Genomic DNA, 19,608 nt, shown 5'->3' on the forward strand with positions numbered 1-19,608 from the left:
CGTTGTCGCTTGGAGGGGTCCTGGATTGCCATGAAGTGATGGTAACGTAAACACAGAATGTAAAGATAAGGGTTGCAGATAAACAGCACTGAATGAGAGTCAGCATTACTGGCGTCAAATATGGGTAAACTTTTATGGCGTTTTAAGTCTTCCAACATACAAAATGTATTTATATCGCGACTGAACTGCTGCCTTTAGAGACCGTGGAGCCATGCATCTGCCGAGAACAAACTAGCCTACATCCACTAGGACTAGGAATTTGGAAGATTTCTGGACACTAGGAGAATAATTGGATTCTGATGGTGTGATATAGTCGGTTTTGTTGGGTTTTTGGACCTTGTCCATCGTCCAAGGTTAAAATGTATACGAAGTTTCGAAAACCAAATCCGTTTTCGTCTTTAGGTGCCCCTGCAGCATACACCTGAAGACGAAAACGGATCCTGTATACGAAACGTCCTATACATTTCAACCTTGGACAATGGACAAAGTCCAAAAACTAAACAAACAAAACTAGGAGAATATTTCCTTGACGTATTCGCTATTTGCTTTGAGAGACGTTGAATCACGTAGCCGACATCAATTTTGTTTGGTTCATAGAGAAAACCTGTGCTGGAGAGGGAAATGGAGGCACAATAGGAGACGACGAACATTCCATCCGGATACTCTTCTCAAGAAGTCATTTACATGCTCCTCTGGAGGATGCTGAAGATGCCGGGAAATTGTGGGTGGTATGGAACGCTTGGGATGGCAATTCACTGCCGGGAAAAGAATCTGGATAAGACAATTAGACAGACCTGGATATTCAGAAAATGAGTGTTGCACACAAATGTCAGAAATTCAGAACCTACGCATTAGTCGAAAGAAAATAAGCAGCACCAATCTCCATGTAGCACGTTTAAGATGGGGACTTGTGCATGTGGCAGAATGTGCTCGCAGTAAACTTAATTAACAGACATTTCCAGATGAGAAACAAGTGTCTCACTAAATAGTGACGCGTCTGACACATGCCCTACATGTTCTTAGACAAGGCTGTATTCAATAATGTATTTAATCTATTTTCGTTTTTTCCAAAGAGAATAGCGACACGTGTCTTGAAGTCACCACGTCTACTTCCTGCATTATTCTCCTTACAAAATGTTGAATCCCGATGTTCAACTTCGTCTACGTAAGGCAAACTACGAAGAAAGTCTCTCCAGAATGAAATACTGCTCTTTTCTTCAACATTATTTTTCCATTCATTAATCTTTTTTTAATCGTAACATTCTTCGTCTTTCTTCGATCATCGCAAAATAAAGTCCCTGAAGACTATTGAATAGAACATGCACAGCATAATTGGTGGCCTCGTTTTCGGTAATTTCATCTTTCTGTTCATTAAGACTTAGGCTTTGAACATTCCTGTTCGTTTCCTTACTCCTGGTGGAGGAAAGTGAAGTGGACACTGGGTTCTTGTTTAGAAACTTTAATTTGTTATGCCAATTTGTTTCTTTGGTGATGCTGAGACTAAAGCGTCTTAATTTCTGCTGCAGTATCTCCACGTATCAGGCAGCATTAAAAATGCCATTATAAATAAAGACCTGCAATTATTGCTTGTACGTAATTTCATTGCGATCATAAACAAGAAGATATGATCATCTACGTGCACTAGGGTACGATAATTTGTCATTTTGTTTTCATTTACTACACACAATTGTATGCGTACTGGAAATATTAGTCTGAAACATTTCCTCTATGTACTTGTTTCTTAATAAAATTATTTTTATTCCTCATTTTTCTGACTTCTTCTTGTGATAGGAATCACAGTATTTTGCGTAGGCTACAATCTTCTTTTGCATAAATAATTCCCTCGTCCCAGTGTATTGTTTAACGCTGTTGCAATTTTATTAGATTAAAAGACTACATCTGAAAATAAAGTAAGACTGTAGGTCTAAGTCAGTGGTCACCAACGCGGTGCCCGCGGGCGCCATGGCGCCCGCCAAGGCTTTTTCTGGGTGCCCGCGTTGATACGGAAAGAGGTTATACTGAATAATGAAGGCCGTTCAACCATGAACATTATAAAATCAAAGCACAGATCTCGACTTACTAACGTCCGTCTTGACGATTGTTTGCGAGCAGCAATATCATCCTACACTCCCAAATTTGAAAAACTGGCCGATGAAATGCAGTGCCAAACATCACACTAACTTCCCACTTGAGTAATAATAATTGTACTTATAAAACTACGTATTTTTGATTGCGTGGTTTCTTGTATCATTAAACGTCGTGTTGTTTTATGTATTATTTGGTGTCCATATCTTATTTGTCCAGAGAAAAGAAAATTTGGCTTTGTTAATTGGTTGGTGCCCGCCACGATCTCATAAACTCTCAAATGTGCCCGTAGGCACAAAAAGGTTGGGGACCACTGGTCTAAGTGAACATCACTGATTCAATATGTAGAAACAGCATGCATTAAAATGTGAAGCGTTCAAACTTGAACCATAACGTCGGTGACATGCGATACGTGTTGAAAAAGGTTTCTGCCACACCGCTTTTCACTATAGAGCGACGTTGGTGAGGGAGGAGTTGTAATGGCTTGTTGCGTCATCCAATGAATGATCCATCTTCATCGTATGCAACGCGTCGGTGTAGAAAGAATAATATAACCGAAAAGCAACGAAATATTAAATTCGCGAAAATTATAGAATATGCCGGAATGAAATGACCATTCCATTCATGGTCATTTTCACAAACTAACAATGCGGCTGCTTTGATGCGAACGTCCAGGCGATATGATATCACCTATCGCCTGCTGAGTTTGCTAGTTGCTTTCCTGAATTCTGCCTAAGGATAAACGTTCTGTTTTGCTTGCAGTTGTAAAGGTATGTTTTCTTTCTACGAAATAAATAGATTTCATTCATGTAGGTTTAGCGTAATAATGAATAGGAAACAACATTATTCGTGAAATTTGATATTCTTACAGAAAGATGCAGGATCTAACCGACGCTGAAATGGTCACTAAACATCCTGACTCTTATGGAACTCGAAGGATAATACCAGTGTTTGTTCGACCCTGCCACTGGGCCCTAATATGAGGCAGTTCAATAAAATTCACGCCCAATTTCCTTAAAATGTATTTTAATGGATTCTCACATGAACACATGCGTGTCTCAAATCATCTCTTAGATTCTTTGCTTCCGGCTAACATTTTGTGTGAAAGCCTATTTCTCATCTTCCAAATTCATGCTACATGCCCGACTATCTTCAGCCTCCTTGACCTGATTACCCTCTTCGTATTCTATGAAGTAAAAATTACGAAGCTTCCAAATGAGTTATTTTCTACATTCTCCTGTAACTTCTCTCTCTGAAACATTTATTCTGACTAGACCTACAAGTCGATTGACAGAAAGGTTAATAAATTGAACTAATACAAAAGAATTGGAACACAAAGTGACTTAATTTAAGTTATTAACCCGCTATTTGCCTAGGGGGGACTGAGGAAAACCATAAAAAGAACTCAGGACTAAAATAAACGTCAGTTCGTCAAAACAGTGAAAGCCTGATAACGGAAACAGAGACGGTCCCAGAAAAGTCGGTGAGTTTTAAGCACTTGACATGGCTGATAGTCCGAGAATGTTTCATTAATTCGGTTCGTCATGAAAGTTTTAGATCATACACAAATGAAGGTTTACCTTAGGTCTATGAAGTTCAATCGAAAATATTACAAATCATGGCTTGAAAGAAAACAATTAGATCAGAACATCAGAGATGTAATCTAAAACGTTGCCTATTTCTTGTTCAAAAGCTTGTTATCCTTCTCCGACTGGAAGTTTGTCGCCCAGCATTGCACTTCCCTGGCGTTTCCAGTTTGTGCCCGTGTCTTTTTGTTTCTCATCTGTTGATGAACAAATGCCGATGGAACTACATTTTTTGTGATTTTGGCAGGTGTTCTACGTCCTCCTGCCACATGAAGATTGCTGCTATGCATCCTACCAAGTCCTGACGTTTTGGGTGAAATACCGACGCACAATTTCTCATCAGTCGCATTGCCCATTTTCTGAACTACAAAGTCTTCACCATCTCTGATGTCCTCATCATCTTTGGCTGTGTCTTCATCCTTTTCAACCTTTATCTGTGGTCGAGGGAACACACTGGCGTTCCCTGGGTTGGTCTTATGTGTTTTGTTGTTGTGGGTAGGGGATGGCACAAACGGTGATCCGTGCTCGATCATTAGCAGGTTATTCCCGTTTCTGTCACACATGAGGGGGGCTTTCAGCATCAACAAGTGGTGGCGACAGCGGATAGACTGTTGCAGGCGAGCGATCGCACCCTCAGGACAAGTCCCGTTGCTCAACGAGGAGTTGCATAGCGTAGCTTCACACTTCACTTGCACCTCAAGACCATTGTTACACACATTGTTAGTCTTGTTAGCGTTGCTGCTGTTGTTAACAGTTATTTGAGGCTGATGTTTCTTCTGCCATTCCAGAACGTTAGTCAGCAAACGGATGTACCTGAAACGAAGCACATACTCTTCATTTAATTATATATTCTCGAATTCAAGGAAGACGATGTTAGTTGTCGGGTAACAATAATTATTACGTGGCGGAAATTGAACAAATTTAAGAAATTCTCACTTACTGCTAGAAATAAGGATTCCACATATTTATTAAAAATAAATTAGTCATATGATTGGCTGGTATTAGTGCCGTTTTTCAAAACAGAACTCGAATGCCACATTCTATACAGATCAGCTTGTTTCTGAGGAGTTAAATCATTTGAAGCCACGTGATGTACCTGATGGCCATCCGCAGGATTTCGTTCTTGGAGAGCTTCTTGTCCGGCGGGTGTGTGGGCACCAGCTTCCTCAGCTCCGCGAACGCTCCGCTGACGTTTTGCTGTCGCCAACGCTCTCGGCTGTTGGTGAAGATCTTACGCACGATGATGCGTGGTGAGGGATGCGGGTGGGTTTGAACAAGCCCCGAGTGATGGCCCGACACCTCGCCACCACTCGCAACGCTAACTCCGGCAGGAGACAAGGCCGAAAACACACTCCTATTGTATTATACAAAAAATTAATACAATTATGATCCCCAACACCACTCGGACAGGATCGAAGGAGGCTGAAACGCAGAGAGAGAGAGAGATCGAAATACAAATTGCGATGTTGCCCTCACTGATAATTCTTTGCACACTTCTAACGTAACTGAATACTTTATAAACCAACTGCCCGAGCGAGCGCATAGCATAGGACAGACTAATTGGCAAAACAAGGGCACGTGACAGTAGATGCGCAGGATCGTCAAAAACTCACGACTCCATCGTTCGTGTTGGCCAGTATAGCGGAAATCAAATGGTTACAAATAACAAAAGTAAGGTGATACTTGCTATGGAAATTAGGCCTCAAACGGACGTATTTGCGATGAAAGTAGGGTGTACTAGGAGAAAAATCTTCACTTGTCCCCACATGGACAGCCCTGGAATTGACAGAGTGCGTCTACATTGTGAATCCAACAACTGACTGCTGCAGATAACGCTAAGTTAAGTAAATACCTGTACTGTATGCGGCCTGGGAAGTCACATGGTACACTACTAGCAGACAGAAAAACATCGGGACTTTACTGGTAATATTTTATAACACTGGAAATTATAAACTAGTCAATAATGACTATTTCCTATTTGACAACTGACGTTTTTGTTCGCACGGCGGTGAAGATGTCATGTTTGCGTTCTAGGTTGTGGCGCCATGACAATTTGTATGTATGCACCAACTTTTCTTAGGAACATATTTAAACCCTGGAAACGGAAAAAGCATGTTCCTCCGAAACACTAGTAGGCCTATCTACTAACAAGTCCATACTGCGTTGCAAGCCAGAAGACAGGCAGAAAATTGTTCTTTATTTTTCCTGAAAATTATTTTTGCAGATCCTGAAATTCGCCCTGTGGTCGACGATTTATCATAGCTGCTAAATATGCCAACGTGACTGGCAGACACTTAATAACCTTGGAATAAGTCACTGCATTAATTACAGACGCATGTCTCAGCCTGAATGTGCATATACCCGCACTCAGGATTTAGTGACCGAGGAGACAATAGCTCTTAGTACATCTAAATGTATGTGACGAGCAAAGGAACTGACGACGAGAAATACTTTGCCTCTACACCCTTATGAAGCAGCACCTTGCTCCTACAATGCACATAAACAGTTCCACTTAAAATAGACACACTATAGCCTACCTGTTGACTGCAGTAGAGTCTAGTCTATTGTCTTCATCGTCGTCGTCGTCTGAATCAGGGATAGAGAAGTCGTCAGACATGAGGTCGTCCTCCAGTTCCTCCGACAACGAGTCCATGTCCGCACCAGCACTCGCCGCGGGTCCCCTGGACCCCTCGCCCCTCGGTTCACCAGGGCGTCGCGGCGGAGACGAGGTCGTGCTGTAGTCTGTGCCATCGCCATCGCCTGACCACTCCATCTCAAACATGGATGGAGAGAACGTGATCAGGGGCTGAAAACACGACGTCATATCAGCTACTGAGGATTAAAAAGTGACATCACTATGCTTAATAGAGCATAATGCTACGCATTGCTATCTCGGCATTAGATGAAGGTAAGTGATTTGCTTCAAGCTCCGGTCGCTTTACCATAGGCAAAGGAGAACCCGTAGTCATTGGACAGAACAGTGGATCCCAAATTAATTTCTTACCGGAGAACGTAAAACTGCTGAGGGTCTTCGCAGATCATTAATGACTTTTTACATGTTGGAATTTGGGGGTTTCATGGCTGTGAAAATGTCGATGTTGATCTTTCGAATTGTAACGCCATAGTGGTCTTTTTGAGCAGATACCGAAGTTTTTGAAAAACGTACAACTTCCATCTTAGAGCTTGCAAATGGAGGCAGCATGTTCCTCAGAGCCTTCTGATTCTTGTTTAAAAGTTATAATGCAACGTGGCAAAAATGATAAAGTAAGCTTATTTAAAATATAAGGAAGTTTCAGTGAATGAGATATAACAAAGCAGTAAAATTAAACGAACCCTTTCAACTCTAGTGGTAATTATATGTACCACCTGCAGTTCGTAACCCTTTATTTTGTATTTTGTGTTTTCTGTTATTCTCACAGAAAACAGGGATTGTTTCCTTAAATGGCATTAACAAGTAAATATTAGAAATGCTAAAGAGTTGTGTTCTCTTTGATGTACAGGCAGAATTCTTGAAAAATATTTAGACTAGCTTCGGCTTGAAAGGGTAAAAGTCTACGGCATAGATTCCTATGTGGTATTTCTTAAAAATGCCATCAATAGCTATAAATGTTTTAATGTGATGGATGTGTCTTTTGTATTGAAGTTATTCGAAGTTCGGCGTTACATCTGTCAGTTTGTGTCTGGTTTCATCTTTCTTCTGTGTTTGCATTTGATAGCAAAAGTTACATAAGCGTGGCCTTACAAATACGTTGTAGAAAATGGTATCAGAAAATAATATCTTAGTGCTCTACATTCTGGGCAATCTCCACCTCTTTGAATCCAAAACTACTTTTAAATTCTGAACGCACTGTTTTGTCGACATATGACAACTCTTGTAATTTTCTTGACAAATTAAATTCTGTCTTGGCTCATTTTATACTCTAGTGAGGTACGTGTAAAGCCGAAGTTAATATAACTTCATTTATATCGCACTGCCTTGTAGTTCTTCTGCGTCTCGGTGTTAATTTGTCTTGAGCAATTTTATTGGCCCCTGCTAGATATGCAAGCTTATTTGCTCTCTGCATGTGCGTTGGAGGCTCCTTTACTGGTGGGTCATCTTCCTTCATGAAATATTTTGTAGACTTAGTCACTGTTTGTTTCAGCATTTCTTAATTTAGTTTTCAAATCTCTCGTCTTCATCCACACATCTGTTTCTAAATGTTCTTTACTGTCCATTTTTATAAACAAACAACTCAGAATCGTTAAGTGAGATTTCGGGTACTCGCGGCGTTGAGTATGAAGACAAAAATATTACTTTTCTTCATCAACACAGGACAAGCTGGAACCTCCAACAAGCATTAAAACTACTGATAATGTACTTAGGCATGCACTGTTACGTGTTTCAGCCAAATACGGCCATCTTCAGGCAATACTGAACTTGTATAAAACCACCTGCTGTAAAATACATAAGAGACTATTATTTGGTAGTTGTACATAAAGCATTAAAGTAAAACAATAAAATAAAACATTATCCTATTGTTACACTGCAAAAATAATAGCCCATATTAAAATTAAAATAAAAAATAAAAATTAACATTAAAATATCGATATTTATGTTAAACTTTTGAGTATGTTCAGGTTAAATATTTGGCATTCAATGCAGCAACATTGGTTACGGCCTAATTAATATTTAATATAGTAAAACAACGCATCATAATACAGAAATATGCAATAGAGTATACACCCAGTGCTGCAGTTTCATTGCTCACGTACATAAGATGTGAACATTACGCACAGAATGTAATTCTATAGGTTATAAACAATATATAGATGAGGAAACTTCGTTGTTCCGAGATACATTCAAATGGAGCAGCTTCTCCACTCACAGGCCTGAAAATGTAATCAGCACATCGGGTGCTTATAGACTAATGACTAACTAAGTGTTAAGGTTGTGAAGATAATTATGGGACACGGTGTACATTAGCTCTTGTTGCAAACCAACAAAGCAACTGAGTACATAAAATGTAGGAGGTAAAGCGAAATGTTGGATAACCGATGGTCGGATGACCGGGACTCTACTGTATATGTCTCCTATGAAAAATATGCAAGACAAAACGAAAAATAAACTACACTGATACCCGGAAATTATGCAATAAACCAATCATAGCAAATTACTGAAGCAGGATACCTCTTACTCGATGGTATTTTGTTAATACCCGGAAATGTCTGAAGCAAGATGCGATGTAATAAAAACACGTATGAAATAGAAGTGTTGGATTTTCAACGCATGAAATTTCAGTTTATGTTTGTCAGCCGATCACAGGAGCTAAGAAGCTTATCGTCTTACACCATTCAAATACTGGAAAAGAGGGTTTGAACACGGATTGAAGCTTGAAAGTAAGAAATGTAGGCATTCCTCGCTTTATTGCGCTTCTCATATATTGCATTATTTACAAATTGAAGGTTTGTGGCAACCCTGCGTCGAGCAAGTCTATCGGCGCCATTTTTCCAACAGCATGTGTTCACTTCGTGCCTCTGTGTCACATTTTGGTAAATCTCGCAAAGTTCTCGCATTGTTTTTTTAGACATAATGCTATTGCACACTTAATAGACTACAGTATAGTGTAAACATAACTTTTATATGCACCGGGAAACCAAAAAATTCGTGTGACTCGCTTTATTACGGTGGTCTGGAACCGAACCCGCAATATATCCGAGGTATGCCTGTATTTTGTATTACGTTGTGCTGTACATCTAGACACTGCACTACGCCACTTCCCCGAGTCACGCTTCATTATTTCTGATGCCTGAATAGGAATTGGGCCAAGAGACCAATCCATGACAGCTGAAAAAATAATAGATTAGTTTATAACAAAACTGACAATGTTCCTCTTACGAAAACTTTCTTCACATTCTGGCCCAAAGTTACTAAGTGAAAGCAATTATTAACACTGACACGTGTACACCAATGGAGTACCCACAGCTGACCTATTTTGTAACTGCGTTCTTTGCTGGGTCCAATAGCTTATAGGTCTATTTGTTCGGCCGTGAGGTTAATTTATTACAGATACAAATCTACTTTGGCACAGAAAATAAAGTTTTTTTCTTGTGTTGTGTAAGACTTGAGGTTTTCACGGCGATGAGTCTGAAAATGTCTGTAAACTTCACCAGACTACACGGCGCAACAACCCAGAAGACAGACGTCTTATTTTGTTTCAGTTAAAGGATCTTCAACTTTCTCCAGACATGTCTGAATTAAAAGTAGCCATTTCAGTTAGATTTAACCATACAGGACTGGACCTACATTCAAAAAATGTCATATTTGTTACGATGAGGCTAGACTATGTCTCTGTGAAACTGGACCGCCAACGGGCCCATTTTACATCCCCCCATATGATACATGAGGAAGTACGGAGCAGTGATGAAAATTCATAGTGACAGGGGAAAACCGAAGGACTCGGAGAAAAACCTGACCCAGTGCCACTTTGTCCACCATAAATCCCGCTGGGACTGCTCTGGACGCGAAACTGGACTTTAGCGGTGAGAAGCGACTTTCAAGCTGAGTTCCCGAAACTGTTAGATGATGATGGGATTAAGTGGTTGACGAAGGTGTATAATTGCATTTATGATGCAGGAAACATTCCTTATGAATGGCTGAAATCCACATTTATACCTATCCCCAAAAAATCCAGTGCAAAAAAATGTGAGGATTATAGAAAAATTAGCCTCATGAACCTCTTGTTAAAATTACTGTTGAAGATCATTCATAGACGAATATACGAGTACAGGCTATGCGAAGAAGAGATTACTCGCACCCAGTTTGTATTTCGAAATGCTGTGGGAACAAGGGAGGCAAGTATTAATTAAGCGCTGCAGGGATGTCAACTGTGATGTATATGCGTGTTTTGTTGACTACCAAAAGCCTTCGATAGAGTTCGGCACGATAGGATGGTGGAAGTCCTGAAAAGGACTGGAATTGATGGAAAAGATTCGCGTCTCATTGTGAACCTCTATTGGAACCAAACCGCTAACATCAAGGTGGAAGGTGTCTGTTCAGAAGACATAAGAATAAGGCGTGGTGTTCGGCAGGGATACAATGTATCTCCAATTCTATTCAATCTCTTTTCGGAACACATATTCGAAGAAGCGTTGGAAAATGTAAACGCTGGAGTGCTTGTGAATGGAGAACATTCGGTACGCGGACAATACTGTAGTGTTCGTCGACTCTCCGGAAGGTCTCCAAGAATTGATGAATCGTATTGTGAAGGCCAGTACCAACTACGGCTTAGAGCTGAACATCCAAAAACGAAGCTCATGGTCATCGGTAAAAATTCTGTATTACCCGGTCAGCTGGTTGTTAATAATGAAAATGGAAAGAGTATCGAAATATACATACATGGGCAGCACAATTAATGACTCCTTGGAAATAAAGTGCCGTATCGAAAAAACCAGAGCCACTTTCATCAAAATGGGATCAATATTCAGGAGTAGAGACTTAAACTTAAACACCAAGTTAAGACTACTCAGATGTTATATTCTCTCCGTGCTTTTATACGGCGCTAAATCATGGACGTTGACCGAAGCTGCTTCAAAAAAGTTGGAGGCCTTCGAAATGTGGTTGTACCGACGTATTCTCAGAATTTTCTGGACTGACCGTATAACCAGCAAAAACGTTCTCGAGAAACTCCGCAAGGACGTCGAGGTTGTTAAGACCATACAAAGAGAAAGTTGGAATATTTCGGTCATATCATGAGAAATAGTGATAGATACGGGTTGCTTCAGCTGATAATGCAGGGAAATTATTCGGAAAGAGGGGACCTGGCAGGCCAAGAATCTCCTGGCTTCAGAACCTAAAAACTTTGTTCTCGATGTCCACTGGAGGGTTGTTTCAAACAGCAGCCAGTAAAGCTCAAATTCCTATGCTGATCGCCAACATCCGGAACGGATAGGCACTTTAAGAGGAAGAAGAAGAATTGGGAGATAAAACCAGTGGATGGACTCACCGATCTTTTATTTTATGTAATTCGTGCAAAGATCGCACAAAATATTTCACTTTTCATTTGCATTGTGAACTATAATCACTTGGCTCTGAAAAACAGTGACAGTCGAAACACGTTAATTCCGTGGATGGAAAAGTCGACAGCTTCACAAGCAACGTTCTGGGCATATTCAAAAACAACCCGGACATTCCGGCTTTTGCTGATTACTGAACGGTTATCAGGGTTCTGGCACGTGACATTGACGAGGTCACTAGAATGGTATCTGAACGGAAAAGCTAAGGAGAGGCCTTTTCTGGGAGTTAAATAGCTTTAATATTGGCATTATGTAAAATCAATATCAATTGTGATAATATGATATCGATTGCCTTATTGTGCTGGTAGACTACGTTTCGTTTCGTTTCTCCTCAGTAACCCTATGCATTTCAATTCATTAAAAAGTTCTCCCTTCTCTTTCAGTAACTCATTTACTGAAAACTAAAAAGACGTGCAGTGTTATGAAAGATGCATTTTTTACGTATGGAGTGTCTCTGGTGTTAAGTAGCTACATACAATGCTTTGTGGATCGATCGGGCGTTAGCTAGACGGCAGTGCGACAGCATAAAATATTTCTTATGGTACAAACGTAACAGGTATTGTTATTTGACCAAACTACGTACTAATAATTTTCTAGAAATTGGAGAGTTTTATGCAAAGACCTTGGCGCGCATGTTTTGCGTATTTATAAGACTTTAAGACAACATATTTTTCTCATCAGCGCAAAGATACGCACAGATGATTATGTAAAGTAGCTCGTGGAACGAGATGAAATAGAATTAAATATGAACACTATAACCAAGTAGGTTTCGAAAAGTAGGCCTACAGTGTATGATGCATAATATTAATTACAGGCATAACTTCGGCTCTTGGGGATCACCAATTCTTGAATAATACAGTGCAGTTTGGGACCTAGTCCATTTCCAGTACAAATCTCCCCACTAAACCTGCTTTTCTCTTGGTGTTCCCTCTGTTACCATACCCTCTTCTTCATAGCTCCACACACACTCAAACCCAAACGTTCTTCTGCTGTTGTGCTACGGAAAAATGGAAGAGTATCTAGCTCTTCGACATCCTTAAAAGATTCTTGTAGGCTATGACTAGAATGGCGATTAACCATTTAAAGACGAAATTCATCTAAATAATATTTAATTACCAAGTCCGTGCTACAAAGGAAATAATATTTCTCCATTGCAAAGATCAGATAGATAACGCTGTTTAAGGAAATAAACTCTGTTTAGAGTGAGAATAACAATAACCTCACAAATATGTAATTAAAAGTTATTGTTAAAGCAGGTGGTACATGTTGGACTTGGGATTTAAAGTGTTCATTATTAATTTTAAATGTAACTGAGCAGTATCGTTTCTGTCCTTACTCTCACCTAAGGCTAAACAAAAGCTTTAAGATTGTTTCTCTTTGTTTATGGGTCCATTAAATACTTTATTATTGAAATCTTCTACTCGTCGTGTCATTGTTGCACGAGGCAAAATTACAATATTAAAAAAGATTATTTTCCGTGACAAATCTCTTGTATTAGGCTAGGCATATGCGTTGCATATATTTTATTACAAATTCTCCCAACAATCACCGAATGCTATTGCTAGAGCACATCGTTGCTCAACAACGACCTCGGATACCATTAGTGCAACAGTATCCTACGTGATGTGGCGTGAATAACTTTTGGAATATCCGTGTTATATAAAGACTGCCTACACCTTCCTTCTTAATTTAGGCTGTAATATAGGAGTATAGGTAGACGGACCTACACACGCAAGCAACAGATAATTATGTCGTGATATCGACATTGAACGTATTCTAGCGTGCCGTGAGGCGGAAAGTGTTGACAGTGACCTCACACTGATAAATTAACAACAATTAACTAAGTAACGCCCGAAAAATAGACTGATAATTAATAAATGACACCTATTCTCGATTTACGAACGTAATTCGTTCGATGAAAACTGTTCATAAGGTAAAAATCCGTAAATCGAAAATAAAATTCATATTAATTTACGCCTAAAAAATTCTGACTGGGTCCTAACTTCCAGAAAAGTCGCCCAAGATTGTTCCTACGTATGTTGGGATGCTATGCAGTCATAAGGATAGTAAAAGTACTACTCTTTTAAGATACGTATTTCATATTTAACTCTGCAAAGCATTATTGAAGTGTTACATCAAACGTTTGCATTGTACTGTAATTATAAACAGCTGTCTTTATTAAAACCTTCATCGCTGTACGTGTAATAATGATGAGGAACAAATAATAAGAAATTAACATAATTTACTCTAATAACTAGAGTTAAAATGAATGTTTTAATCAAGAAAGTGAAGATGAGTACTAACGAGATTGCGTTACTTTTGAAGCGGACGTTCGAACCTCAGACGAGGCTTGGTTCTTCGTTGTAGCGAAAACAATATTCGTAAATGAAAAGAGAGGTATAAATTCACGTGGTTCGTTGTCGCGAAAATTCGTAAATCTCACGTTTGTAAATAGAGGGTTGGGTATAATTATCAATAATTCAGTAGGCTGTGTTCTTGCAATGCGATCAGACGCTTCAATGTCAAATAAAATTTTTATGTGTCGGACATTTTTTACAACAAGGACTGATGTTATAAATGACACACAGAGTCCTACAAATCTTACGCGTCTGTGCGTGCTTACAGGACCTACCAATAACTTTCATCGCGTGCGCTCACTCCACTTCTATTGTTGTATTAGTTTGACATGTCATAGATTCTGATTTCTGGATTCTATTCTTGGCGATGTCTGGCACCTGTTTGCGATTTATGACTTGCAAGATTAAGGAGTTTCACATATCCCAATTCTTTCAAAGTGTTTGTGTACTTTTGTTATTCTTTTGACGGAAGGCCGTGTGGGCAACTCATGATATTGTTTTCTCAGTCTTAGTATTGTGGAGTCGCTTTAAGGGAGTAGACATTGTGCATGCGTGTTGAGATTGAGGCAGCTGTTGAGTTTTGTGTGAACGGAGGTGTACAGCCTAGGGTGAGGGCTGTTGATTCTGTTTGAAGTGGTTTAATAAAGGAGACGATAGTGCGAGAGAAGTTTGCAACGCATGATTTGCATTCTTTGTTAAAAAATATTTTAAGTATGTATAACTACATATATCCGAAGGACTGTTTTGTGAGGGAGAGTCTGAAATAAACATTCGGACTGGACGGACTTCAGAAATAACCATCTATCTCTGTGAGCTGTCCTCGATCAACAGCACGTTAAGCGCCGCCTTGAGACAAACACCCTGAGCAACTAAGCAAACCGGTTAGAGGTGCAACGGTTATAACATGTTGATAAAGACAGAGTGTATGCGACCTATAGGCTATATGCCATAAATATTCTATGTGTCATATAGGCCTCTTGGCTTAAACATGATGATTTCTGAAACAGAAGCAGTGTTTGAAACGTAAAATTTATGATCTGCTTACAGAGGAGGCTGACCGTCTGAGAGGACTTAATTAGGCCTACAAATGCAACTATCAATGGGCCACTGGGCTTATAAATTAGCTAATCACACGCGACTTTTATTGATGACTGTTTTTTGGGATGATGCGCCATGTAGTCTGGTAGAAGAACGCCGGTCAACTTCTACAAGTTTTCTTCATAATATCCGCTGTGAGCACCTGAAATCTAACACCACTTTTCTAACTTTGTTAACTCTATAGTAAAAGTTTCATTAAGCGGTCTAATCATTGAACTTTCCACAATATTGTCTTATCTTATCGAACGAAAGGTTTTGCAAACCTGTCCACAAACGTCCTCCTGTGTAAGGCAACAATATCCTGCAATAGTTTGGTGTAAATAAATTCTGACAGTGGCATAGCAATTAGGCATTTTAAGCTTATAACTAAAATCTTTGACTTCGTCTGTCGTCCAATAGGTCTATTGACGCGGAGTATCCATTCAGAATACTATTCTTATCTTTGCGGGCATTACCTCAATTTATATTGCAAATTGTCTTGTTTTCTAGCGCTGACGAAACTAGTCTCAGGGACTTAAGACATATATAGCTTTAATTTTATAACGTACAGTTTCAGTTAACTATGGGAAATTGACCAATTAGCTTTCTTTCCGCCTATCAACCATACATACATGACTTGTATGGACAGAACCATTCCAATCTGTAATATATCATCATCACTGTCCTACGTTAACTCGCATATTGATTTCATATGTTTATATACACTACTAATATTGGTATATTTTTACATAAGTTAAAATTTCTACTGAAAATGGCCAGTTTTCTCTAGTGCACAACTGAATATCCGAGCATTCGTGTGAAATATCAAACATTGCATTAAAGAGATGTCATCACTTTTCCCCATCGTTTCCACTGTATTATTTGATAAAATATTATTTTTAAAACACCCTGTTCCATAGCTGGTAGGCCTATTCCTTACATCATTTTCTGCCACTCACAGAGTCACAGTTGTCTCCGTAAAGTGTCTACTTTTGCTTTTAATCACACAAAGCCATATGATACACTTCATAAATTCTTCTAGTCCTTCCTTCTTAATGACCTATCACTCCAATCTTTTTCTCTCTCTTTTTCAAAATGCATGACTTCTTACACTATATATTGTTTCTTGAGTCCAGAAAACACGCTGTTGAATGTTATTGACTGTCGGAGTTATGGCGGTACGACCTACTGTGTATTGTGTTTAAAATTCTGCAAAAGCTGATGCTGTTATGGCATCCATGAACTTTCATTTACAGATAATATAAGTTCAACTTACCTCATCTGTAGTGAGATTTTCTGGTAGCCTAGTGTGTCTACAACTTTACATCCCAGTTATACATTTTGTTCACTTACCATTTATGATATTTCACACCTCCTGGTTGTTGAGTGTCGAACACCGCCCAGGAAGGAGTTGCGGTGGAAGTGAAACTTGGTGCACAATGTTGTAACACTTCTAGTTACACTCTATTTACTGTTTCAAGGTTTACTCTGTGGTCTGCTATGTTTGTCTGTGCCCTGGAATATGAACCACCTCTCCCCCGGTGTCCATTATTTCCCCCTGCTGAGGAAACTAAACTGTGCTATCTGGAAGGTGAACGCAGGCATGCGCAGACCATCTAAACATTGACCAATTATTTCATCGCTGAGGGCTGAGTGGGCGTGGCATTGATATTAGACCACCCACCTGCAAAGCAACCCTCCCCGACTATGCAATAAAAATCTATCAGGTAAATCACATCATTTTGTCAAAATGGCTGGTAACCGATTTGTTAATTTGTTATTTAGAAAGGGAATTTTGCACCTTCCGAATTTCCTTTTTTACGTTTATTACTCTTTCCTGTTTTTCTTTTCACTTACCAGTGGTCCATTTTGGACCTTCGCTTGGTGTATGCAGGCCCCGGGTAAAACCAACCTGTGAGGTACTTAACATTTCTTCTCCATTCTTATCCCCTTCCCCCACCCTATTCGTAGCCACAAGTTTCTGACCCTGCTTCATCATTCGCTACCGATTTGTGACTCCGTCTTGCGTAGTGTCAAAATCTACTCTTCACGAATTTGTCGAAGTTCCTACCATAATCTACATATCATATGACCTGATGTTTCAAATTGCATTTCTTTGTATTCATACCTGCTATTAATAATAAAAATTAATGATAAGATCCAGGTTCTCATGACGACAAATGTGAAGACAGTTCTCTTTTGGGATATTGTATAATGTGGCAGTCGCTTTGTTGGATTACCTGCGCCTTCTTATTAGAACATCGAGCGGCGAACATGGCATAAGGAAATGAAAACATGGAATAATTATGGAAATACAGTTTTATATTTATCGTTTATTGAATGTTGTCAGTAGCTCAGGCCCATCTCGGACGACAGGATGAACAATGAATAAACTAATGAATTGGTAAGTATATGAAGGAAAGCGGTTTTGGTCTAATTTAAGGCAATTACAGTCCTGGCGTTTGCCTGGAAGGACTAAGAAAAGTGACGAAATACCTCATTCAGCATGGCCGATCTCCAGATCAACATTTAAACCCGTCATCACCCGAATATAAAGCAGGAATACTAACCATTCGAAAATACAGATGGACTAGTTGGACTGATATGTTTCTTTTGAGAAGTTATCATGGTTCATTAACTTTCCTTTAGTGGCTCAGACTAACGTCGAATAATAGGATGGTTAATAAATAGACCAAATTGGAAAGTAGACTGTGTAGAAGCAACATATCCTGGCCTAATTTAAGATTGGCCTACTGTCATGTACAAATTCTAAGCTATAGCCTAGTCACGTGTCTAAATTTTTTTGGAAAAGTGAATAGACACGTGAGAACTCCCCGAAGATTGTTTTATTTTTCTGAACTTATAGGATCCCTTTGCTCTGACACGGGTTTTTGCCCCTCAAAGTCAGGACTGTACAAAAAAATTGGCCTACTGCAGGTTTCATAACGTTAAATTGTTTATCTTTCCTTTCCGTGTTACTTGTGGAGGTGGTTAAGAATGATACACTTATGGTGACATCATATTTATGTTGCCCCTCACAACAAGTCTTGAACCAACTGGCGGAACCTAGCAGAGAGATAATTGAAGTCTATTTCTCATTACTGGGTACTTTCTAAATATTTAAAAGTGGAAGTACCAACATGTAGGCTGCGTGAAATTTTAAGGTGTGGTCCTCAAACTTTGCATAATAAAATAAGTTACTTTAAATTGTAAGCAACTGGACTTTATTGACACCACACATACACACATAACGCTCGGAAACCTAGGCCTAGTATCTACATTGACAATAAACCTAAGCAACGGGCTAGAAGAAAGGCTATTGCTATTTCAACTAAGAAAGCGAAGTTTGGTAAGAAAGATGATAATGTTTCTATGAATGTTTAAGAATCAGTTGAGATGATCTGTAACTAATTTATTTAAAATTAGTGGACATTAACAGAGGAATATAAGTTGCATCACCAAATATTGTTAATCTATTAATTTATAATTGCTGTTAACATCACTATAGGTTAGGCCTGTAACCCATGTCTAATTTTATTGAAGCCTTTAAAGTGAAATAGACGTCCTAATTTCTTTCCAGAGACTCTTGTAGTCCATTATAATTTTTCATTCTGGGTTCTGTTAACAATAAAGCCTAAAATGCTATTTTCTTTATTTTCGTATAACTCATAAATTAATTTTAGAAAAATTGGCAGTGGAACCACGGTTCCGGAGAATCTGACGTAAATATGTCTCTGTATTTAAATTATATTTAGGCAATAAATACAATGAAAGGAAGGGGGTTAAAACACTTGACCAACCCCCCTTGGGGGGGTTGGTCAAGTTTTTGAAACGCAACCAACCCCCCTTCGGGGGAGTTAGTTTAGTGTCTTACTCAAGTGTTGTAACAGACCCCCCCCCCCCCTTCGGGGGAGTCGGTTAAACACTTGACCAACAACTTGGTCAAGTTTCCTAGGTAACAACAATGCCGATTAAACAGATGACGTTTCCTAGGTAACAACAATGCCCAGTAAACACGACGTTCCATAGGTAAAAATTGTTGTCGATTTGTTAATACGGATCTTACACATTTTCTTTCCACGTTTTCGTTACCCTTTTCCTTTCACTTTTTTGCCGAATGACCCTTCCGTATAGATGTATTTACGTCAAAACTGAAACGTTGCTAGCGGGATTTTGAAGATAACCTGTTAAAGGCGACATCAGCATATTTATGTTGATATTTCAGGCAACAATATCGACGAGGTGCTAGTGTTTAGAACAGAGAGTATAAACTCGAGGGCTCCAGCCTCGATTAAGGCGGACAAGAGACAAGACAGGCCTATCCTTCATCTTGTGCAGACATTCCTCTGATGCCAGTAGTCTGCCTTCTAGGAGACAAGACGCTATCTAAAGGGAGGGCCTCGGCTGTCAGCCCTTATCAGACCGGACTCCAAACACTAACATTATTATCA

General features: G+C 39.3%; 1 protein-coding gene across 2 annotated transcripts; it reads right to left on the reverse strand.

Annotated features, from left to right (window-relative positions):
* Positions 1-3,094: 3,094 nt before the first annotated feature.
* HLH3B (Helix loop helix protein 3B) lies at positions 3,095-16,722 on the reverse strand. 2 transcript variants are annotated; one of them, XM_022064010.2, is made up of 4 exons: positions 16,511-16,722; positions 6,209-6,477; positions 4,768-4,989; positions 3,095-4,484 (listed from the first exon to the last, which is right to left on the reverse strand). In XM_022064010.2, exons 1-4 carry the CDS (start codon positions 16,511-16,513, stop codon positions 3,761-3,763), a joined length of 1,218 nt encoding a protein of 405 aa, XP_021919702.1. In that variant the 5' UTR covers positions 16,514-16,722; the 3' UTR covers positions 3,095-3,760. The 2 variants fall into 2 exon arrangements, with proteins under 2 accessions (XP_021919702.1, XP_021919701.1); XM_022064009.2 differs by having other exon boundaries at positions 4,768-5,025.
* Between the last annotated feature and the right edge of the window lie 2,886 nt (positions 16,723-19,608).

The sequence above is a fragment of the Zootermopsis nevadensis genome, unplaced genomic scaffold (genome assembly GCF_977971745.1).
Source record: "Zootermopsis nevadensis isolate Lab colony 2312 unplaced genomic scaffold, Znev_1.0 Znev_ptg000006l, whole genome shotgun sequence".
NCBI classification, from domain to species: domain Eukaryota; kingdom Metazoa; phylum Arthropoda; class Insecta; order Blattodea; family Termopsidae; genus Zootermopsis; species Zootermopsis nevadensis.